At 34.8% G+C, this 24,038-nt stretch overlaps 2 protein-coding genes across 4 annotated transcripts in view; one reads left to right on the top strand and one right to left on the bottom strand.

Annotated features, from left to right (window-relative positions):
- The window catches only part of CENPP (centromere protein P), a 151,745-nt gene that overhangs the window by 97,087 nt on the left and 30,620 nt on the right, over window positions 1-24,038 (top strand). The window lies entirely within an intron of this gene.
- Window positions 571-22,500, bottom strand: ECM2 (extracellular matrix protein 2). 2 transcript variants are annotated; one of them, XM_075159319.1, is made up of 10 exons: window positions 22,459-22,500; window positions 17,875-18,194; window positions 12,899-13,087; window positions 11,049-11,531; window positions 10,609-10,724; window positions 8,821-8,956; window positions 7,346-7,503; window positions 5,324-5,463; window positions 3,855-4,181; window positions 571-3,078 (listed from the first exon to the last, which is right to left on the bottom strand). In XM_075159319.1, the coding sequence occupies exons 2-10, from the start codon at window positions 18,167-18,169 to the stop codon at window positions 2,871-2,873; spliced, it is 2,052 nt and encodes a 683-aa protein (XP_075015420.1). In that variant the 5' UTR covers window positions 18,170-18,194; window positions 22,459-22,500; the 3' UTR covers window positions 571-2,870. The 2 variants fall into 2 exon arrangements, with proteins under 2 accessions (XP_075015420.1, XP_075015419.1); XM_075159318.1 differs by lacking the exon at window positions 22,459-22,500 and adding an exon at window positions 21,640-22,023.

Below are 24,038 nucleotides of genomic sequence, written 5' to 3'. Positions count from 1 at the left end.
AATTTTGAAGAGGGAACAGACTTAAACTGCTTACATTTGACATATGGAAGTGTTATCCAAGTTTAATTGCCCGTGTATTTCTTAAGTGACTAAACATCTGTTTGTTGCATACCCTTCATCCCTTGGCTTCTTTCTCCTTCTTGGTCTTCTGCCTCTGCTACTGTTGTGTTCCGATTCCAAAATGGTTTTCCTTCAGTCTCTCTGTTTCACTACTGTGGCATTATATTTGCACAGTAACTTTACTTTAGATCATGTTATGTTTTGAGTGCTTCTTGTAGGAACAACTTATCACAGCATGCTTTTAGGCAAGCTTGATACTCATTGTATTAAATGACCAGAGGAAAAACCTTAGACAAATGACTTGCATAAAATTCACTTTTATGATGTCTTAAGAGTGAAAAAGCACATATTAGAGAAAGAAGTATGTTAATGGTCACAATAAATCTTCAGTCATCTGTATTTTAGCACTGTTATCCCATGCAAATCCAATGGAGATTTTCTAGTAGGTCTTATAAGTCTGAATGTTTTGATAAGAAAAGTATTCTATTTGAATGAAAATACAACAATACATAGTGTTTTGCTTAAATTTATTATAAGAATGCATAAAATGGTGTAATACAGTAGCTTGTTTATCTGGAAATCCCTTCTTGGGTCAATCTGTGTATTCAAAATGTTTAGTAAAGCTTCTGAAAGCACTGCTCAGCAGTGTTGTAAAGTCTGAAGTTATTTAGCAATAGACTAAAAGTATTCATTTTAATAATTTAGTTTTTTTAGTCTCTCAAAACAGTAGTTTGGGAACTTAATGGTGTTTGATGAAGACAAAGAAATATTAGCCAAAGTATTAGCCAAAGTCAAAAGGAAGGAAGGAATCAAATGTTGAAAGTGCACAAGCAATGAAATCAAATCACCCAAAACAGAACATTGTATGTAAAAACTCAGCCTGTTGATTTCGCCATTCTTTATCAAACTCAGCAAATCACTAAGGTTTGACTTCTGACCATACTTTACCAAACAAAATATCCAAAGCAATCTTTTTACAGAAATCTACATATCATAGGATTGTTTCTTACAAGAAATGCATTATATTTTGACTCACTGCAGATGAAGTACCATTGTGCCTTGCAGGAAATAGTTTATTTGAATAAGAGAGATCTTTGAGATAGAACAATGTGATTTTGTTTTTATCATGATTGTATAGCTTCAGAGAAAACAAAACTTAGGTGTTCATATATGCTGTCTACAATATGCCAAAAAAAAAAATTTGGAGATCCTTCACTGTTAAATGTTGTGTGAACAGTATGCTTATGCTGATAATATGACATGTCTGTTGGCAGTAGATTGGTATGTGTGAGAAATGCATAGTGGAACCTTCACTTCCAGAGTGAGGGCAATAAAATTACAGTTCAGTAGTTAATATGTGTCCTTAGAAGGTTTTATGATATGCAGTTGCTTACAGCTTTTATATGCCTTTAAAAAAATCATTCCCTGTATTAAGCCATTTCATCCTTTGTTCTGATCCATTCTGAAGAAGAAACTATTAGCATACCTATAGTTCTGAAGAAAACAGAGTACTTTTTTTTTATGCCTCACAGAATAGCCCAGGAGAAAGTGGAAAGTAATTGCATGAAGAATAATGACTTGCCAGGGATCTGTAATCATTTCCTACCACCAGCCTACTCTTATAAGAATGGACTGTAGAATTCAGTAAATATGAAAGATGTTAGAATGACTTTCAATTTTTATTGAAATCGTTCTTTAAAATAAAAATATTAACTACTTTTTATCACATTTTTGGCCACTTTAGAGAAAGAATATAATATTAAAATCTGGAGCAGAATATTAAAAATGCTTCTTTTCTTTGAACTCAGACATTAAAGAAATCTTCAAGACTGAACTCCTTTCTAGGGAAATGGAGATCTATTTGAAAACACTTACTATTGTATACCTAAGCAGACATTCATATCAAATGTATTACTGAAACTGTTTTATCAACATTGTCTCTGAAGGGGTGATTTATGACTATCTAGAAGCTTTCAAATAACCACTAACTGAATATTTTAAAGTTTTGAGAAAGTCTAATTAGTCCCTAAGTGGGCAACATGATCCTGATCCTATACAGTATAAAAACCTAGCAAACTAACTACTGTACAAATGAATGGGACCTACCACTCTCTGAGTTTAAAACAAACAAACAAACAAATATACTTTGTTTAACAAAAAAAGGAAAAGCATCCACATAGAAATTAATTGCTCATTCCTCTAACTCATCAGATTCTGTGTTTGAATATGGCAAGTTTTCAGGGTCATCTAAAACAAATAATTCAACATTTTTTTCTTGAAATTTCAGTTGGAAGAGAATTTATCACTGCAAAACGTTTGGTAGAAAATCCAGTACCATGTATGTTTTAAGAAATTTGATTCTTGCACTGCTAGAATGTTCATAGCTCTTGCATAGCTAGAATGTTATCTGTATAATTTTTAAAGCTGATGGTACCATTTAAAATGTTTTAAATTCAGTTAATCAAATAAGACAAGACCAAGTTGAGGGTTTAGTTATATTCTTCTTTTCTAAAATCTGATCTTGCGGAGGGTGTGTCTGGGGACACAGTTTGATCTATTGAGTTTAAGTAGAATTTCTGTCAATAGAAATAAAAATTTATGACATAATCTTGAGCTTCTATTTTTACATTTAATGTTTTTATAATGAAACGTTATTAGGAAATACACTACTACCTTCAGTATATAATATACTGTATCGTATTTATAGTAGTAAGAAGGGTTTAAATCAGAAATAAGCAGACCTGTTAGTAGCAGCGAATAAATAAAGCTGTGTTTCTAGAGATAGGGGTTGCAATGCTCAAGTTGGGTGTTCATTTGATCTTCTGTGGTTTAAGAACAACACTGCAATAGGATCTTATGCATGAAAATGCATGTGGTGATAGCTGTCTTGTATTGATATAGTTGTGTTCAAGATGAACATGTTCCAAACGTGACTCTTCATTCTCCTCCTCTTCGCTGTTGGCATGAACATCATCATCATTGATATGAGTCCTGCAGATGCGTTCTGGAGGGACCGTCCTGTGACATTGTGGGAGGAATTATAGTTTAGTTATTCAAGATAACTCATAACTTCATGGTTTATTTTAGAGATGCTATTTATTTAGAGATTTGAAAATGTTAACTTAAGCAGGACATTAAATTTTCTCAGTAATACATTTATTGAGGCCTTTCACAAGTCATTCTTTTTAAAATTCTCTCCTTGCATTGTTTTCTCATTTATATCATATGCTTAGTTTTCCTGAGGAAAGTTTTGCCACGTGTTGCTGAATGAAAACTTTCTGTATAACACACGTAAGATCCTCTGTCTGTCGTTCCTTTGCTTTGTGAACAGTACAGAGGAACTAGAGGCCATGCCTAACTTCACCAATGGGGCTGGCTGAAAGCTGCTGAAAGGCCACGTTCAGTGGCCATCAGCAGCTGATGACTCCTTCCAGTTATTTTATAACTGGTTTGGGTTCTGCTCCAAGAGCAGAAAAAGCTGGTACTTTGCTGTGCCTATTGAATTGTAGCTGCCCCAGCGGACATGTGGCCCACACAGTATTACAGATTAGTTTCCTAACTGGTGCTGGTGCTCAGCATCTTTGTGAGCATTTTCAAGCACTATGAGGAAGGGCGAAATCTCACTTTTCTCTTTATCATATGCAGAAATACCGCAGTAGAAAACTCAGGATTTAGCTCCTTCTTCAGAATTTTTTAAGAAAATATTTACTTAAAAGTAGAAAGTTCTTAAAACAAAGCATGTCTTGTGACATTTATTTTAATGCCATTAATGTAAAAAAGAGCTTGGAAATTACCTTATTTTATTATTGTTCAGTCTTAGAAAACGTAATTTTCTCATTTCATCAATTCCAAACGGTACAGACTTTAATTCATTGTGATCCAAAAATAACTCTCTCAGAGAGTGATACGCTCCAAAAAATGATACTGGATCTATTCCATCATCAGTAAGTTTGTTAAAGGACAGGTAGAGATACTCCAGCCCTGGCTTCATGTGGCCAAAGACATATCCTGGAATTCTTTCAATCTGATTTCCTATAAGTATCAGATGTAGTAAAGATTTTGGCAGATAGGAGGGAACATGATATAACTTATTATAAGAGAGATCAATTGATTCCAAGTTCCTGCATTAAAGGAGAAAAATAAAATGGGATGAAAACATTATAGCATACTGCATTGTTAATGCTACGTTCTGTACAAAATGGTGCTTAACATGATTACAAGGAAACTAAATTTCAAAGGGAAATCTGTTTCTGTGGATGGAACAGAATGCATTTAATGGAACATAGTCATGCATAATTACTCTGGGAATAGAAAGAATTGAAGTCATTAATTATCAATCAAGCCCAATGATTCAGTTGATGGGAAGAAATCTACAGTTATGAGTACAGAGATAAGGTTGAATAGGGGAAACTTAAGGGACTAATCTGTGATTGATAAGCACTGCAGAATTGCAATAGTGAGTTACATTAGAAAACATATAATAAACTTGGGACTTTAGTGGTTATCCCATTGACATGGATTTTTAAATTTTATTCTAAAGCCCATTTGAAATTGATTTTTTTTGTGAATGGCTCCTTTAGGATCATTCTGATGTGCTTCGCTTCCAGAGGTGAGAGAAGCTGTTAGTAAGAGTGTGGTTGTCTTTAGATTAAGCAGTTTACAAATCCAGAAATCAACTGATAGGACTACAGCTGATAGGTTGTAGCAAGGTACCCTACGTAGCTTAGCAAATCATTTACCAAAAGAATCAAAAGCAGTTTCGTCTTTTGCTTCTTTCATTCTCATTGCTTGCTCTGCTTATGTTCTACTCTTACACAATGTGGCTGCACAGTGTTCCCTTCATCTTATTTACTTCTATAATTTTTAATCTGATGGGAAATAAGGCTAGGACAATATTCAATTATTTTAAATTACCTGTGAGGTAATGATATATTAATACCAAATTATCGTATAATTTTTTTGGAGAATTATTGATAATTAATGTTCATTTTTTGATTGGATGGTCAAAAAATATTTAGACTTTTACGTTAATATGGTATAGAATTGAGGTATAAGATCTTTTTGTTTTAAAGCTGATTCTGAATACTTCCTAGATCATACAATTTAAGCAAGGGAAATTAAGACAAATTAGCAAAGGAAAACAAGCAAATCAAAAGATTACTTTTAACTTGAAATTGTAGTTATGAAGTGCAAATATTTATTTCATTATCTGACTCACTAATAACAGAGAAGAATAATTACATTTTAAATGATTCATACTTACTCTTGGTTTATCCAAGCCAAAGGTGCTATTCTGTGCTCTTCTAATTTGTTATGCTTTAGCACAATGACATTTATGTGTCTTGTATGGTTAAAGCAAATTTCTGACACTTCTTCAATCTGATTATTTTCAAGGTATAACTCCTGTAAGTGCATTTGGAAAGAAAATTTGTGAAAGCAAAATATGCTGTTCTCTCCCATTGCAAATTCAAAATGTAGCTATTACCTGTCCTCCATATTATCCGATACATCTGTTAATTTCTGAATCTGAATCAGAGTCAGTTTGTAGCTGTAGTGTGACTTTCAGAAACACAGTTTTTCAAAGCAATTGTTTTGTTTTCTCATTTGTGAGAATACAGATTGCTTTGAAAGATCAAATAGAAAAACAGTTGTATCTTTTGTCTTGCTTAAAGTTGTACAGTGTAAGAGTATATAATGTGAGAGTGATGAGATTGACAAGAAGTTGATAATTTTTTTTTTTTTTGTCTTGGAAAGCTATTAGTGAGAAAATTATTAAGAGTCTTGCTTTCTTAATATTTTTGCTGGGCACTTGTGAGCTTTGAAACAAATTTGTAGGAATATAAAATGTTGATGTTTTACTAAACTTAATGTTGTGAGTCTGCAATGTATCAAAACTGCATGTTTTACACAGATTAAGTTCCTGATAATGGCTTGTAATGTAGGATAAATATGACATGAAATAAAAATGGAACAATGACTAACATTTATGTAGGACCCGAAATAGAATTTAAGGCCTCTAGACGAAGGCTTTGGGAAAAGAGAAAAGCAACTTCGTAGCCTGAAAAATGTTGTTTGTGAATTTATGAAGTGTTGGTTTAAAATTAAATGTTCCCAAAGCATATGAAGTGTAGAAAAACTTGCCAGGTGTTCACTGTTTCATCAAGGAGGAATGAAGTGAAAAAAAGCAAAGTGTAACGTATGAGTGAATGGATAGTGGAGAACGTTAGGCTGAAGTAAAGTTGCAGGCAGTAGCTGCAGAAGAAGCTAATGTTGTAAAAAAGATATTCATTTTGCTAGACTTGGTTTTCCTTCCCCCCCCCCCCGCATTTCAGATTACGGAAGATCCCAAGGATAAAAGGAAATAAATACGAGGACACTAAAATGAGAAAGACCAAAAGTAAGGATAGAATCAAGAGAGATGATGAAATGAATAGGTAGCAAGGATTATCTTTGAAGTAAAGACTGAGGTAAACAGAGAATGAAACTAGACAGAGTTAAAAGGAGGAAGAAAATACCTTCCAGATAGCATCCCTAAAAAACCCAAACCGTATCACCGCAACAAATCCCATTCAAATTCTGGGCAGAGGAATGGAATGGGAGACTACCAAAAGAAGAAATTTCTTGATTAAAAATCAAGGAATGAGGAAACTGTTCAGGGAAGAGAAATAAACCTCCTGTTCAAACACTGCACCACACCCCAAATGAGGCAGAATTCAGCAAAGGTTTGGAAAACCAGGGGAACTGAGACTTAAACCAGCCAAAAAAAGAAGAGGACGGTTAGATATAGGCATCTCTCTCTCTCTCTCAGACTGGACAATCTCGGTTCCTTTAGTCTTTCCTTATAAAACAGGTTTTCTACATCTTTCATTATTCTTGTTGCTGTCTTGCGAACTTTACTCTGTGGGGTAACTCAAAGTTCACAATGTTTTTGCACTAAGACGTTATCTGTATTAGGAGCGTTATGTGAGTGATGCGTAACTGAACAGGCAGAAATCGCAGGCTATGCTATTTTGTGAGACAGTACTAGATAAATTCAGATACCTTAAAAGATACCTTTTGGGATGGAGTTGATATAAGTAACTTTCTAGAAATAATGATTTAGGAATAAAAATCATTAGTATATCTAGAAACAAATTTATAAAATTTAAATTTATCTCTACCTGATGATAGTAAGGCAGTAAGTAGGAAAAAAAAAAAGATGAAAATGTCTGGAAAAATGAAGCTTTCTTGGTTTGTGGTGTTTTTTTTTTTTCTTTTTGGTTGTTTTGTTTTGTTTTGTTTTTACCTCAAGAGTGGTGGGAAGACCTTGTGGGATAATTCTAAATTTATTTCTTCCCAGTCGCAAATAAGAGAGACTTTTCAAAGGATAAAAGGCCAAAGGACTGACATTTGCTTCACTAAGTTTATTTCCTTCTAATTCCAGGGTGACCAAGTTCTTTAAATCTGGGGAGAAAAAGTTGGAATTTCTGTTAGTTAATGCCATCTCATATCTTGTTAAAATGCATGTTTAAAATTTAACCGTCTTAAACATTACTCAGATCAGTTCACAGCGATGAAGAAATATAGCGAAAGGATTTTCATTTATTATCTCATAATCATAGAATTATATTGTTTATTAGTTTCTAGAACTTTAGAGATTGACTAGAGCTTTATTTATAGCTTTCTCTCCCACTTAGAATGGAAAAGACGGCAGCTGTAAGACTTGTGGATAGTGCTACCATTTAGGCCTTACTACTTCATGGTGATGTGCAGATGATGTTTGGAATACTATGTGGGTGCTGACCTTTGAGCAGTTGCCCAATGATCTCCATGGGTCTCCAGTCACTTACATGACAATGGGTATGTTACTCTTTCTTTGGGCTTGTATCTTCCCCTCCCTGCTTTACTCCTTTCAACCACCTACTGCACTGTGTTGAGAACCCTTCACAGGTTATACTGTTCCTCGTCCTCAGCCGTCCAAATGCAGGTCACAGAAGAAACCAGTGTTGATCAGTGTATGTAAGCAGAAAATACTGTTTCATAATAGTAAGTTCCTCATTTGCAAATAATCCAAATAACTTTTTTTTTTTCCAGAAGCTTTGTATAGCTCCTCCTAACAGTGCAGTTTGATGATTTTAAACTAAAAGGCTCTTGCAGCCGTTGGCTTAAGTTTTCTTTGTCTTAGCTCAAGCATTTATATTGCTCCATAGTGAACTGTATCACTAAACTAATCCAGTTTAAATGGGGACCCTTTTGGCAGGAGAGTAAAGGGAGCAAAAAAGCCAGCAAAAAATTATGACATGGATGGTACCCTTTCTTTTTTTCTTTTATTTCTTTTTTTTTTGTATCAGCCCGCATTTAGCTTGGCTTAAAATGATCATGGTTAACTCCAATTATATTCTGCCTTATATTTCATGCACATCAAATTCTGTTCACTTTCATGCAATTTAAAAAATAATTAATATAGTTTCACCACACATAAAGCGATCAGGTTATGGGTCAGGACAGTAGGTATCTTCAACATACTTCAAATCCATCTCTACTTAGTAACCTTACATATAAGCTTCTTTCAGAGAGTAGCAGTTGCATGAGAAGGGAAAACGTAATTTTAAAAAACTCCGTCATGCAAATCTTTCAGCTTTTGTTGCCTTTTGAAAACATGGCACTTAAAAGCAGCAATTATTTTTCTGATCATATCAAACCAGATGCATTTGGTTAAACATTCTGCTTTTCAAATTTATTTTAATCTTTTCATATGATCGATATTAGTTTTCTAAATACCTTGTAAGCCATCTTCATCAATGGCATGAAGGTGGTTGTCATTTATTTTTATTTCTTCCAAAGTTGATGGCAATTCAGAGGGAATATGTACCAGCATATTTCCATCCAAATACAAACGTTTTAGCTTTTTCAGGATCTTAATCATAGGGATGAAGAAGAGAACTTAGATTATCAAGGTGTAAAATATATGGTTAAACATATAGTGTAATCATAGTTAGCGTTTTCTTAAACACACTTTTTGAAGATTTTCAGCAACAGTGCACTAGTATCCAGTGTTTTCAATAAAAAAATGTTTTTTTCCTGTCAGTCTAATTAATTGGTTTCTTTATGCTAAATATTAACAAAGTTGCCAGTTAATGTAAATGTGTAACCAGAAGAGCTTGATTGAGCACATCAACTTTCCACATGGCCATCCTGCAGCTATCCAGTCATAACAATTTGTATTACTGCTACTGTCTTTGAGTCATGTACGTATTCCCTTACTACACTACTGCAGTATTTAGGAGTTCAAAGTACACACATTTATAGATTCTGCATTTATACTCTTCATTTGTGAGCAAATTGATGGTTTTCTGTAGGTCAGCAAATTTACTTTGCTCAAGCATAACGACAGCTTCAGTGACCTAGGATTTTTATTACTTCAGCCAGCTTTAAAAATTGGTATGAAAAATTATCATAGCTTAATTTTGATGAATGCACATTAGTAATCATGCAGTAGTGAGCATTTCTTAAAAAGGTGGAGTTGTTTTAGCAGTGGATCCACTGAAGCCTGCTTTCCTCCAGTTTTGTCTTAACTGCCTGGTGTGATATAAGCCCCACTAAACTTTATTTCATGATGGATACACCTTCCTGGTCTGTCTTTTCCATCCACTTTGATTTCATAGGAGTTGTAGGAACAGAAGTCCTTTGAAATCAGCCAAAACTGTTCATGTTATATGGAGGGAGGTGGTATACAGAGAGTCCTACAAGAATTGCATACAGCAGGAAACAAAATTAAAAACGTAACTGTGATAACTCAATTTGTTGTTCATATGCTTTTTGTATTCATCTTGCCTGAAAAAGCAAGGCCTTGATGCCTTACTTCCACACTTGAATTACTACCTGTACGTACTTGCTTGCATGAGAAATTACTATGGCACTTTCTGTCTTCAAGTGAGGAATATGTAGATGCACTTGAATAGCCTGTTACCCTATAAATTCCCCTTGCAAGAAAAAGACTGACTATAGAAAGATTCTTGGACTATTTTATGAGAAAGCTGTTCTTTTAGTAAGCAGCCATGCTTGAAAGTTTCTCATTAAAGACAGTCAACAATAAGTATTAGAGCTGATTACATGAACTCCTATTGAGTGGATTTTTATAGCAAGAGCTGGCATAGGCCGATCTTTTTGGGAATCCAAGAGCATAAGCTTTACAGAGCTGATCTAGTGAGAAAGATGATACATAAATTTACAAATGTTCAGCCTGAGTATCCCACGTATGGTTAATGGAATATGAGCCCTTCAATTCTGAAATCTCTCAACTGCAACTGATAAAATATGAGAAAATTGTCTCTCTGTTATTGTTTAACATTTAATACTTGGTGAATGTAATTCAAAAATCTCTATAGATATTCCTGATTATGATGAGAGATTTCTTGAAATAGCCAGGTTTAACTGTATTGTAATTATACAATGGTTAGTCATACTAGGTGCAAACTGTTTTAGATCCATAGACTGAAAAGCAGGAAAAGCTTTCCTTTAAGCAATAATTAATTATAATAGGATAGTAGAAAAGTTAGGCTTTCTTACTTTGAATGCTTGTGGACCTATGCCAGGAGAGGTAATATTATTTTTACTCAGATCAATCCATTCCAAATTAGGTATCCCATTGAATGCTTCATCTGAGATAGTAGTGATACTATTTCCTAGGACAAAATTCAAGAAAATAGTTTGAGTTATGAACTACAGCATGCATCTGAGTTGTGTAGTATTGTACATGAAAAATATATTATGAAAATAGTTGTATTATGTACAATAATTGTGTGTAGATATATTCATACTAGTATTTAAACACTAGTAAGCAAATCTGACATTTTTAATTTATTGTTTTAGAGGCTTAGCTGTAAAATTCATTCTAATACATTTCTATGATAAGGAACGACAAAGTATTAACACTACTGTTGACTGCATTTGAGAATGGATAATGTTACTTCATGAGAAAAATCGTGCAGAGTAGACCCATTATTTACCTGTAAGGTCTAGACTTTTTAGATCCGGATCTGAGATTGGTGGTATTTGTGTAAGTTTGGCATTAATGCAGCTTACTGTGGTGTCTGAGGTGGAACATCCAGATGGCAAAGGAGGAGCTTCTATGGGTGGAACGGGAATTGGGAAATGAGATGGAATTCTGAAAGTACCATCATCTTCATCACTTTCATATTGTATTTCTTCTTCTGCAGCTCCCTTTCTTGTGATAGGCTTCTTTTCTCTGTGATGGGCTTTATACTTCTGCCGATTTTTTTTGCCTTTCCTTTTTCTTTTCTTTTCATTCTTTTTATGACCCTCTTTCTCTTTAAACTCTACCACTTCTGTTTTAAGCAGTTCATCTTTTTCAGTTTGAGTATGTGCTGATGACAATACATTGGCATTGTCAAGGTCATTGGGTTCTGGAGAATCACCAGACAGCTCACTTATGTCATCCAGTGAAATAATACTTGAATCCAAAGAGGAGGCTAATCAGAGGCAATGAGAACAAAAAAAAAAGTTGTCTGATACAAGGATATGAAGCTGAAGTTTTAGTAAACATTGTTCCCCTCATATAATAAAAATATGGTAACTATAGAAGAATAGTGTTCCCCTTAGAATATGATTTGAAAGAATGAAAATATGGTCTTATATTACTGCTTGACGGAAGAGACATACTTTGACTGAGAAATGATTAAGCCAACCATACAGAACAGTTTGTAGACAGGTATGATTCACTGCAACTCCAGAAAAAAGGGGAAAAAATTAATATAGCCTTCATTATCTTCCTTATTGAACTAATATATTAATTCGATTTTTTGGTGATGGAGGTGTCTAAAGAGGAAGAAGAATGTGTCTGGGAGTTGGGAGGAAGGTAATTTGAATAAAATTCACAAAGGTTAAGACTTGTTGTCCAGTGCAAGGGACTGTCAGATGTAGAGATGGCTGCAGGTGGGGAGCTCACCAGGGGAGCTCACCAGGAAATCAAAATGCAGTTTTTACTTGCATAACAGGGCAATTTAAATAAAAGGAGTTTAATTGTTTCAATCAACATGACTTCTAGTTCTACAGTTAATTTCTGTCATGTCTCTACTCAGTGCATTTCCGTGTATCACATACGTGCACACACACGAGGCTAAATAATATTTTTACGGTAAGATGAGGTTAAGTTCAGTACTTTGCAGACTTAGGGTATTGAGAGTGGGGGAAGGAAATCACATTTCATCTTTAACTCCTTCATTTCTTTTCTTTTTGTTTATTCAGAATCAGAAATTCTTTCTGATTTTGTTTAAATTTTTATGAAGAAGCAGCAAGATTGTAGTTCTGTTGTTCCTCTTGTGATTTGACTTTGTTCTCTTGATTTGTATCAAATAGCTGCCTGTTTTCACACCCCTAATAAAGATTACCAGTCTGTAAACTGTGATGTTTATTATGTATGTCTAATAGATTAATAATGGCTAGTAGTTATTGATTGATCTTTCGTAAATGGAAGTGGGATATTAAATGTAACCAGATGTTCTTTCTTCGTACATTTACCAAAATTTTGTAAAGGTAGGAGGGAAGAAGGAGAAAGGGGAAAATAAAAAAAGAAATATAATTATCTTTATTATTGCATACTTAACGTCTTCTTTTCTTTAAATATCAAACTCATCTAACAGCCAGTGTACTCTAAGAAACGGAAGTCAACTTGAGTAGAAATTATGAAGACCTGCTCTTATCATATAATTCAGGACTTGTTTTCTCTATAAAAGGATAATGTGTACCTTGTAATCCTTGATATCATTAAATGTAGCGTTCATGTTAGGTTTTGCATGAGGTAGTTTTAAAATAGTAAAAATATTATGGTGTACTGTACCAGTATCAGAACAAACTGGGCAGCATTCTCCTGCAGGTATAATAGTTCTGGGACATTTCAGAGGATGGCACATAGTTGTATCGCATATCACTTCTCCTTTTGAACAGAGACAGGTAACGCAGGGCTTGGGAGACCAGACAGCTTTATCATACATAATCATCCCATTAGCTGTGCAGTGCCCCTTCTTTCCTAAGAAAAGAAAACAGAAAATTGGAGTTAAATAGCTTAAACTGAAATAAAACCAACAGCGTTTATTAAAACTTTGGAAAGAAGCACTACTAGTTTGTTCTCATTTTGAAAATATGTAAAATACACCCTATTCTAAGTATCCTATCCTTATTCCTTATTTTTCATAGCTGTATTTTCTTCAGCTTATTAGTAGTCTCCAATCCCTATTTGGTTCTTGGCCTCCTGGCTGTGAAGGCAATCAAGGGGGAGGCATACAATTAACGTGTATGTAGCTGTTACCTGCTTACAGCTTCACAGTGAAAACTGAGTGCAGGTTCTTGGTCCCTCTAATTGTCTGCTCCCTCTGTTTCAGGCAGTCATCATAATAGTTCATTTCCCCCTCTTCCTAGCCAGCTGCTGAGGACCCTAACCAGCTTTGTCTTCTGGAAAAACTCTTGAGTTATTCAAGTTCAGAGATATTCCTAAAATGGGAAAATTAAATCTAGATGGGGAGTTTCTGAGGGTCTTTTGCACGGCAGCTCTTCTTTCGTCTCCATCTTTAGAAATGGAAACCAGAAATCACAGATCTCAGTGAAAGCTATGCATAGATACAGTTGAGAAAGAAGCGAAAGTTTTCTTCATCACAATGGAATTAAAACAAATCATGTAGAACTTGAGAATATTTTTTTCTGGACCCCCTTCTGTTTCTCTTTTGTGCACTAGACATCTTTTCTAATGTCTTGCACATTAAATGAGGAAGTTTTGTTAAGGCTCTGTGGAACCAGGAGGGTAACAGTATTCACTTTATAGTGACTGTTCATAGGCGTAATAGAAGTAAATTCCATTCTGTAATGACTGGTAGGATGGCAAATGTCTCCTCTTCCCTGTAACATGCTTTATCTGAAAAAAAACTCTCTGCTAGGAAAGTAGTAAGCTTGAACTACTTGTGGTAATAAATAATTTGTCTCCAAAGTTTCTGGACATGAATCTACAAAAAAATTCAGATTCCCCAGGGTACCAGTTGAAATTTTCAGAAAGAAATGTAGAAGGGGTTTATTATGTAACGTATACTCAGATATTCAGTAGGCAAGTTGTTTGGAAAGCGTAAAGACTTGTGGAGGAAACTGTTCCAAGTCTCTCTTTCCTTCCAGCGATGGAGTCTACCTCAGCAAAAGTTTCCCTGGGCAGTTCTCATCCAGCCTCCAAGCTAAACATTGCACTTCAGCATGATGCTTTTTTTTTTCTTTTGAGAGAAGGAAAGCCAAGGTTGACATTCTTCATCCCATGCAAATATTTTCCTGTTTTTGAGCATACCTCTGAATCTGGTGAGAATCTGTACTCCCTACACACCTTCCTTTTCCTCTTTATAATTAATGGAAGAGTGCATTGCTGAAGTGTTTGTTTCAAGCTGAAAACCTATTTCTAAGTTACTTTGTACTTTCCTGCATATAAATAAAAAAAATTTTCCTCTTTTCCTATTTGGTTTGACTTTCTGCTTCAGATGAAGATTGTCTAATACAGTGGAAAAATCTTATCTCAACTGAATTTACATGCAAGAGACTTTAATTTGTGATAGGCAAATTGTCTTTGGAAGGATTGTTTGCAGGGTTTGTTTTCCCACACTCCACCCTGGTCCATGCTTGGTTGTTCAGTTTTAAAGGGAAGAGTATTCAGGATAGTGTCTAAATATCCTGACAAGACTATTGTAATTATTTGGTTTGAAATGTCTCTGGAATTAATATTTGACTCAAAATCAGGCATTTTGCAAAGTCTTTCAAGGCAGTCCTGCTTTCAGCTTCATAATAAAGGTATTCCTTTGCCCTTCTACATAAAGACCATTGGATACGACCCTGTTTTCTAGAATAAAAATTAATTATCAGAATCATCCTGTTTGGATGCTCCTCTATGTTCCTTATGTTTTAAAAAATGCTCTTTTGATTTAAGTTACTCTCAGGATGGAAAGGGGGAGAAACTAATTTTCTGAACAGTTGCATCTTGTTTTTTCAAAGACCCAGGATATGTATGCATCATTTCAGCCACATAAAATTGTGCTCTAATCAACTCAAGCCATGCTAACTGAAGGAGGAGATGAGTTAGTCCAGGCCAAGTGTTAGTTGGCTGTAAGTCCCTTGTCATTCTACCCAGGTATCTGTAATCCAGCTGTTTGCTGGATCCTGACTGCTGGTTTTTATGTGCTTGCCAGGAAGCCACAATATTTCTTTTAAATAATCTCCAAAGGAAACACAAAAAGAACACTACGCTTTCTCATGTTAAACAATAAAATGTCAGCTGTTCCAGAGGAACATTTCTGGCTTGAGATGGAAATTCTTCTGTGCTTCCTTAAATTCTTTATTTTGTTTTAGCTACTAGACTGTATCTGAAGTTGGTGCAAATCTTGTCTGAATAAGCATAAAGATATGGGTTATCAGGCCTTGGCCTTTGCAGACTTCTTTAACAAATTGTCTTGTTTTCTGTGTACATGAGAGTTACTTAAAAAGACAGGACAAGTGTGCGTGCTCAAATGCGAAGAGGTACCCTTTTATTGCGTTGCAGAACTGCTATTTGGTGCTCTGCTGGAATTCACATAACCCCTATGAGACAGAGCAAAGACTGCGTTGAGATGCTCCTTAAACTTCCTACCCACTGAATAACTTCAGTGTGGTGGTACGAGCAGGGAGAAGTGAGGTGTACGAGATGTTAGAAATAGTGCAGCAGTGTACATCCTGTTCTGCACTGCTTAATGGGCAGACTGTAGTCTGTAAAGGACAAACAACTGCAAATTATCTTATGTTGCAGTGAACTGTTTGATTTAATTTAAATGGTTCACGTGATTTTTATATGGAGGAAGGAGATATGTCTGGTTACTGTTAAATCTCTATTTAACTGTTAATTTTCATCCTGCATATGATATCTATAAATCATTTTTTAGGCCACTAAGAGCAAAATAAGTAGCTAGGAGAATGAAAATCAGGTTTTGGATTGCATTTTTTTTCTGTTCTGAAGCATGATTAATAATAGCGTTCTATTATTTAATAGGCTCTGTTTTTTCCAAATCTGACATTAACTTGAAAAAATTTTGAACTTTAAAAGCTAGACTAAAAAATACCTTGTGGTTGAAGTCTTTGGCAGATGAGCACAGGACTTTTAACCTTTGGAAATATGGTGTAAATTCAGCATGAAGTTCCAAATAAAATGAGTTCAGTGGTTTTAGCTCAGCTTTTGGATGCAAGTCCAGATAGAAAGAAACAAACGGGGTGGGAGGGGGGAAGAACCATGCATTATTTCAGCATGACTGATGGTCTCTGACAGAGAGGCTGGAATATCTTACATGAAGTGTGTGCTATTAATGTGGTATTTTCCTCTGTTTAATTTTAAAAATATTTTTAAATTAAAGGTTTGACATTAGTAATATGTATTACAAGATTAATATTGTAGTACACACTAGAAATGCTATAGTCAAGACTTTTGCTAGCTATCCCATTAAAACTCCTTACTTAAAAATATTTGACTTGAAATGGTTCAGCCTTTCTGAAAGTAAGGACTCACAACAAATAGTAATTGTTAAGAAAATGTGACTAAAATATGTTTTGCCATTTAAATTGAGACCTATTAACCTAGTGGTCATGTCTCTTGCGTGTCGCACAAAAAGGCTTAACTCCTTGCTTATAAAGATAGATTATCACCATTTTATACGGAAGAGTGGTAATCAGGGCATTCTTATTTTTTTCATAAAATTCGTAAAATTGCATATGATGTTTTTACTCAGTGTGTACTCTCCTAGTGCTGGAATGGAAGTATCTATGTCTAAGTTTATTAGCTATAGAGTGGACATGACCCTGTCTTGGTTCCTCACAACATCCCAGTGTCTTTTCTCCAACCTTTGAACCTCTTTCTATGAAAAGAAATTAAGTGATATAACATCTCAACAATTTTCAATTGGTTAATAACTGGGGTTTCAAAATTGAAAAATACTGGTAGTAGAATTCAGAAGTTCTTATCTTCAGAATGGATGTCTGATTTTTAGTCTCTTATGAAACCATAAAATACATATTAATGCAGCAATGTGAAAACCTCTAGATCACCAAAAAGGCAAGTTTTATATAAATCATACTACTGAACTACTTTTAAATAAATCTGGGTTCTCGATATAGAAGGAGCATAAGAGTGATCTTGTGTTAAATGACTGGGTTTTTTTCTCTCTTAGTTTTCCACCATAAGGGTCTTGTTTGTAATGTAAGTTTCATATTGCAACTATTACCATGTGTTATTAATTTATTTACAAAATAAAAATTATTCTTGAAATACTGCATGTAGACATAGTTTGAATGCTGTTTTTCAAAAGTACACCGAAAAAAAAAAAGAACTTAAATCCATTTTAAATAACACGAGTGTTCTTGGTGTTAGGGCCTCAGTGAAATGTTAACTGACTTAGAAGATATATTGAGCAAGAAATTCTTCAAAATTGCCTTCAAACTTGCTACACATTTGAAGTTACGAAAATATCCCAACAAAATTTTCATTAGTTAAGATGAAATGAGAATGCAGAAAAATTGCAGAAAATATTACTGTTACCTGGCAAAGCAGGATTCTCTGTAAGGCTTAAACACAGACAATTAAAAAGCTTCATATGCTAACCACAAAATTATTACAAAAGGCAACAAAAGTAGGTTAGCAAAACGGTAATTGAGTTTTATTTCCATATGTGTTGCAAGTAGAGCTAAAATAAAGCTTTTATGAGTTTATACGTTTCATGTGAAATCAAGAGAAAAATCGCCCCCCTCCAAGTAGTGGAGGGGCTTTATCCTTACCTGGTAAGACACTGTAACTAGATTCGTGTCCACCCAAACCTATGAGAGAGTCAAATACTCCCATTACACCGTCATCAATATTAATAAGAGGTATGCTGGGTACTACAGCAACAGGGGCTGGAACCTTCATCCTTGGCTGTCTTGGGGACCTGTGCCCTGCTGAGGAGCTCCTCCTCAATCCTCTGTAGCGCATTCTTCTCCTTTGCTTCCTGAGAAGTGCACTGGTTTCATTTTGAGAAAAATCAACGCAGAGAGAGACAAGCAGGAAATAATAGACTAATGATGTAGCCTGCATGTTTTTGTGTATCTCAGAAAGTACCCTGGAATGGGAAAAAAGAGGAAAATTAGATACCTAGAGAGCTCTTAGGATTATGTCAGTCATATGGTGCACTTTTCAAAGCAGGTAGACCAATACATGGTAGGTCAATATAACCAAGCTTCCTCTTGGAAAGAAATTGCTCTATGACAGCTAAAGTAAGCAATTTTAGTTTTGTGGTTCTCTGCCCTTACAGGCAATAGTCAAATTCAAGTAAGTGCCAGCTTTGTATTTGGGGTTGCATTTAAAGAGGTAGTTTAGATTTGCAGTGCCACTAGGCATTTGTAGTTTAGTAATTGTTACTGCTTCCAGCAAGGGAGTTCCTGACAGCTGTAAAGTGTTTCTTCACTTTTTTGATTGCTAATATTTCTTCCAGGTTGTTGCAACTTCTGAACATGGGAATGGCAAAGTAACAGAAAAATGGCCAGTTCATTTCTGATATGCTGCCCCAAATGCTTTTGGTTTGTCGTTTCTGTGCAAGGTATTTTTCACCATAGATGAAAAGAGATCTTGCTTTTGCTTCCGTTTGTAGCCATCCCCTTCTTTAACACAATCTTTTTGGTTCTGCAGTAGGGGAGACCTTTTGGAAGTTTGATCACAATAGCATTATTTGTGGGATCCCACATCTGCTAATCTAGTGCAAGTTTTTATTAAGCGTAGGTAGTCTAAAAGGTTGATCTGTAATGGATTGTGTTCTGCATTTACTTTCTAAGAAATTCAAAATGACTATATATCTTGAGCCTTCTTACACTTCTGACAGAAAAATTATGTTTACTATCACCAATAGATGGCATTCCAAAACAGAGCAGTCAAGATTCAGGAGTATGCACAGAAAGCATATCCAGCAATGGCTATACCAGTGTGGAAATAAGACTATGCATGTCCAAAGTTATTAATGATTTGTCATGGCTCTGTTGGCATAATTCTTTCAAAAAGGAAATGCTCTTGTCCTGTGGCCTATTTTAACTGAGACAGTAGAGTCTGAAGACACTAGTATTCTTATGACGTTGAGAATTAGTGAAGAACTTGAGACTGAGAGCACTTAGTCTTTGTGTCCAAGGCAAGGCTTAGAGTATGTCCGTGGTTTTTCTCTTAAGGAAGTCTTGAGAGGATTAAAAAATGGTTTTTTTTAGTGTTCATCAGTCTGGCTTTATACATAGTCTTTCACTTTGGAGTTAGTCTTATTATAGTTACTTATATTGTATAAATACAAGATAGTATTATTTCAGGAACTTGAACTGTGTTTTTGCCTGAATCAGATTTTTAAGAAAAGTTTGTGCATCTTGGTATTTTCTGATTTATGTAATATGTCAAGTTTTTGGTACCAGTTGCCTAACTTTTCTTTAACATAAGGCATGTGATTGATTGCATGTTTTTCATGCTTTTCACAGCATAATTCTCGTATTCTTTATTCTCATGTTTTTAAATGGGTAGTTAGCACTAAATAAGCTTAAAACAGTATGCTTTCACTTCTTTCTAATATTGTAGTTTCTGTGTTCAACTATTTTAATTTTAAAATATTACAGCTAATATATATATTAATTTGCAGAATTTTGTTACACTAAGCTAATGTTTTTATTTCCATATTGAGGGAATTTGAGATGTCTCTCACACAAATCCACACAACATCTCATGTGATAGCAGCATTCTGAAATTAATCCAGACTTTAGTTTACTGCTTTCTACCCATTAGAAATCAGTTATTCCAAAATGCTATATAGCCTTTTTACTGGCCCTTTATTTACAGAAATTACTGTTAGTTAACATATCAAATAGATGCAGAAGCTTGTACTCTGCATTGATAATGTCTGTTCTTTTTCAGAAAGTACTTGTTTCTTAGTACCTCAGCTTGCAGGACAACTGACCTAATGTTTTTGGTTTCTAACTTACTTGCATGGTAATGACTGGCTATAAAATTACACAGTAAACTTCTGTTCCGCAAGTTTGAATGAAACACACAAAGAGCCCTTAGGGAAAACTGAATATACAAAGAAAAGTCTTGAACATGTGTATTTATTCTGTTGAGTTAGTGACATCTTAATTATGGTCACATTTTTATGGTATACTTTATAATAACGCCATAGCTTTGTAGTTACAATGCTGCTACATTACATTTGTGCTTTTTTAACATTTAACCATTTCTTCCTGTGACCAGAGGCATATAAAAGCATGACTGAAATACTTTTCTATTCTCTGTGCATGTATTTTTAAAAGTCAGGAATAATATAGGGTGAATTACATTACATTTTCTGCACAAATGATGTCTCAGGGTTTTGCTGTTAACTTCAATATAGAGTAAAACTCTATAGTAAATCCAATTATTTTAAAGTGAAACTTGTTTTCATAAAATACATTAGAATTACAAATTTAAAACAAAGAAACAAACAGAAAACAACCCCCCAATAATATGTCTTTATAAACTAATCCTGTCCATATATGTGAGTTTATATGCTATATTTTCACACCAAGTTAACTCTTCAGTACTGAAAGCTTAATACTGCTACTTTGAACCAAATGGTGTTCCTTGCATGCAAAATACTGAGCTACCTTTCCAAGTTTCTTTCCTTATTTAGTAAGTGGTGTCTCACATTTTAAGGCCCCAATTGTGAATATCATACAAGAAAAAGGCCTTAAATGCACTGGGCCTTTATGGCCCATGGCTGGAATCCCCAGATTATCTATCAGGAAGTTATATTTAGTGCAGTGCCAGCCAACTTTTAATTTGGGGAAAATTCATCCTATCCAACTTATAAGACTTTTGTAATAAATGATTACATATCAAAATAAAATTATAGATAGCTAATATAATGAAATTATTATATCTTTGTGTTGCCAGATACTCTCAACAGGACTGCGTTGCTATACCTTTTTTAATTTTACCCATAAACGTTGAGATCATGCATCGTATGTGTAAGCATCTTTATTACCTTTACTTTTATCTTGTAATATGTTCAGTAGTTTGTAGCTTTCAAAATGTTTATCTTCGGTAAGTTCAGTATCTATCATTTTGCTATTATGGAAATAGTTAATTTTTAAAGTAGTGACTCTTTAGAAATACCAGAGTATCAGAATTTATTAAATAAACTATCTATTTAGTCTAAATTCAAACATGTTCTAAGATGTCAAGGTTATTTCTCATGATACATAGGGCTTAAAGTGATTTACCAAGATTTTTCACATGCTCTTCTTTAAATTTATTGCATAGAAATGAGTTACATTTAGCCATACCAACAAAGCTAATTGCACTTTCAGTTAGTTTAAGCTTGAAGTGCGTGGCAAACATTCATACCAAACAAAAAGCAGATCAACTGGTATTGCATACTTTATCTAGAAAAGCATTTATGTTCAGTATTGCTAAATATAGCTAATATTATTTCATACATACTTGCAAAGTTAACATGTTGTTTAAGCCATGCTTTAAGCAGTAATTTAAAATTTAAAACATTTTACCTTGTAATCTAACCTAATAGCAGATTCTGCTTGGTGTCATTTAGTCTCCAGTTGCAAATGAAACAAAATCACAGTGATATCTTTAAAACAAACAGAGAAACAGTAGGGATTGTTGAAACATGCTAGATGATTCCTTAGTTAAGTCTGAAATAGCTTCTTTCCCTGGGGACAAAGCGCTGTTCTGTTCTGTGTGCAGAGAATCAGCTAATACTGTTACTCGGAGAACTAAAAAGCTCACTTAAGGAAAATGAAAAGCAGCACAATATGTTCGGTCCGTAGGCTGACAAGGCACAGCTGGAAATTCTCTTTCAGTACTCACAGTTGCATAAGGAACAGGAAAATGGAGTGTTTTCAAAAGACACGGAAAATATGTATTTTATTCAGTTCTGGTTTATGTATTTAGAAATTTAGTTTCCAGGTGGCATGATTTTAATGTAGATTTATTATTTTACAGAGATAATATATTTTGGCAAGCATAACCTTAACATTTATTAAAATTAGAACTTTTTTCTGCAATTCATGTTTTCTTAAACCACTCCTGCCTATATAGCCTATAATCTATAAGAAGCAAACCTTTTTGTTGAAGTTTTGGCATGGAAAATTTTTCCTTTGTCCATTTACAGCAATGATTTCACCATAAGTTGTAGCTTATGCATGGAAAATAAAATGACTGAAGCGTTTTCCCTTCATTTTTTTGTAAGGCTAATTACATCCTGAAACATGATCCCGAAGCACAGCTATGCAGAAGCTGCAGTGAAGTTAGTAATCCAAATATGAGAACTGAGTGTGAGGGGAAGGAAGGGAATAATGGTACATTACCACAAGTCCTTTGTATGCCAGCAGAGCCTTTTCCTTCATCCCCAGATAGCGCTTCTGCAGAGAGTCAGTGTTTGATGAGATGGTGAGTCTGCAAAGCTTCAGGAATGACAAATTTACCTGGTAGTTGGAGTTGTCTGAGTTCTGGCATTAAAAATTTGTTGTTTGCTTGAATTCGTACTCTGAGGAATGTTTAGACAGATAGTCACGGAATGGTATAGCCATTGAGTTAACCATAATTGTTAGCCAGTATGTGGTGGAAAGAGACTGGGAAAACACATTGTCTCTTAAAATAGTCATTCAGTTTCTACTGTGCTTTGCTTTGCAAAGTCAGAAGAAGAAACATCAAACTTTTGTAGTTTATCTGGAGCTGTTTAAAAGAATGGAGGTAGTTACACTTAACAAATGGAGCTAGCATCTGAAATGAGATAGCAGGGTTCAGTACCTGTGCTAAAAGCATTGATTTGCAAAGAGTGAGTCAAACAGTAGGACAACAGCTGTTTTAGCACAAGCGGGGAAAAGAATAGCAAATTAGATCTTATCATGGTTATGCATGTCAGCTAAAAGACTTTACGTATTTAAATGATGCTGTATTTATTAGACAAAAGTGACAGCATTCACTTTATTATATATTTAAATGTGGCTTCTTACGCTTCTGATTGCTGTCTCAGGATCATCTTTTGGTAGTGTTCAGGCACACATCTCCAGAACGGCTGCCTAGCTGGGACACAAGATTGCTGGCTTGTAGGCCAACAAGGTGGATCTGGCCAGCCTTTGCTCATGTGAAGCTTGGATTTTATGCATCAGTTTTGGATGTGACATCTCGGATTGCTGAATTCTAGTAAATCCTTAAAACTGGTCTTTTTAGGTTATGTCATCTCTATATTTTTTGAAAGGTCAACATCTTCCAGCAGCTTTCCAGAACTGAGTGGGAGACCATCTTGTCTCCTCTGCTAGATCATACAGTGAAAATCCTACATCCTCTAAGCAGACTGAAGGATCTTTTATGGTGTTAATGAATCAATATATAGAATTCTCCAAAACAGATACTTTAGCGTGAACAGTGAAGCACAAAGGCTTGCTAATTTTAAGGATCCAAGATGATCTATTCATCTGTTTTATGCGTATTCCATAATCTGGGTTTCACACAGAAAGCAATTGCTGGTAAGCAAACATTTCCTCTGATAATGTTACTGCTTCTAATAGGTGAGTTAAAAGCCCTGGAGGCATTAGAGTTCTGGTGGTATCCATGTTTAGCCTTCATTGTGCCACCTTTAAATCACTGTTCTCCTGTAATATGCATGCCAAAATGAAGTTTCTCTTAGATCTGGTGCCATGTGGCATTTCTGTTAAACACAGTGAAGTTAAAATATCCGAACAAAAGCCTGTTGTATTAAACAAATAAATAATCTAGTTTGTTCTCCTTCATCCCTCGAGTTACCTGGCATAAGAGTGTGGCTTTGTGATCTTAGTAGTGCCTGCCATTAGTATGAAACAGAATGCCTATTGGGGCCCTTGCTTATCTTTTTCTCAACTTTGTTAAGGAAGAAATAAAGACAATCTGAGGGATCTGCAAAGACATA

Source organism: Calonectris borealis, chromosome 10, assembly GCF_964195595.1.
Source record: "Calonectris borealis chromosome 10, bCalBor7.hap1.2, whole genome shotgun sequence".
In the NCBI taxonomy this organism is placed as follows: Eukaryota; Metazoa; Chordata; class Aves; order Procellariiformes; family Procellariidae; genus Calonectris; species Calonectris borealis.
This window is presented reverse-complemented; position numbering and strand designations above follow the sequence as displayed.

Coding starts and splice junctions, on each gene's coding strand:
- ECM2 (XM_075159319.1), bottom strand. CDS start 18,169: ATGCAGGCTACATCATTAGTCTATTATTTCCTGCTTGTCTCTCTCTGC. Junction 5,464..7,345: donor GTCTTCCCACCACTCTTGAG/GTAAAAACAAAA, acceptor ATGCACTTACAG/GAGTTATACCTTGAAAATAA. Junction 4,182..5,323: donor TTGGCTTGGATAAACCAAGA/GTAAGTATGAAT, acceptor CCTTTAATGCAG/GAACTTGGAATCAATTGATC.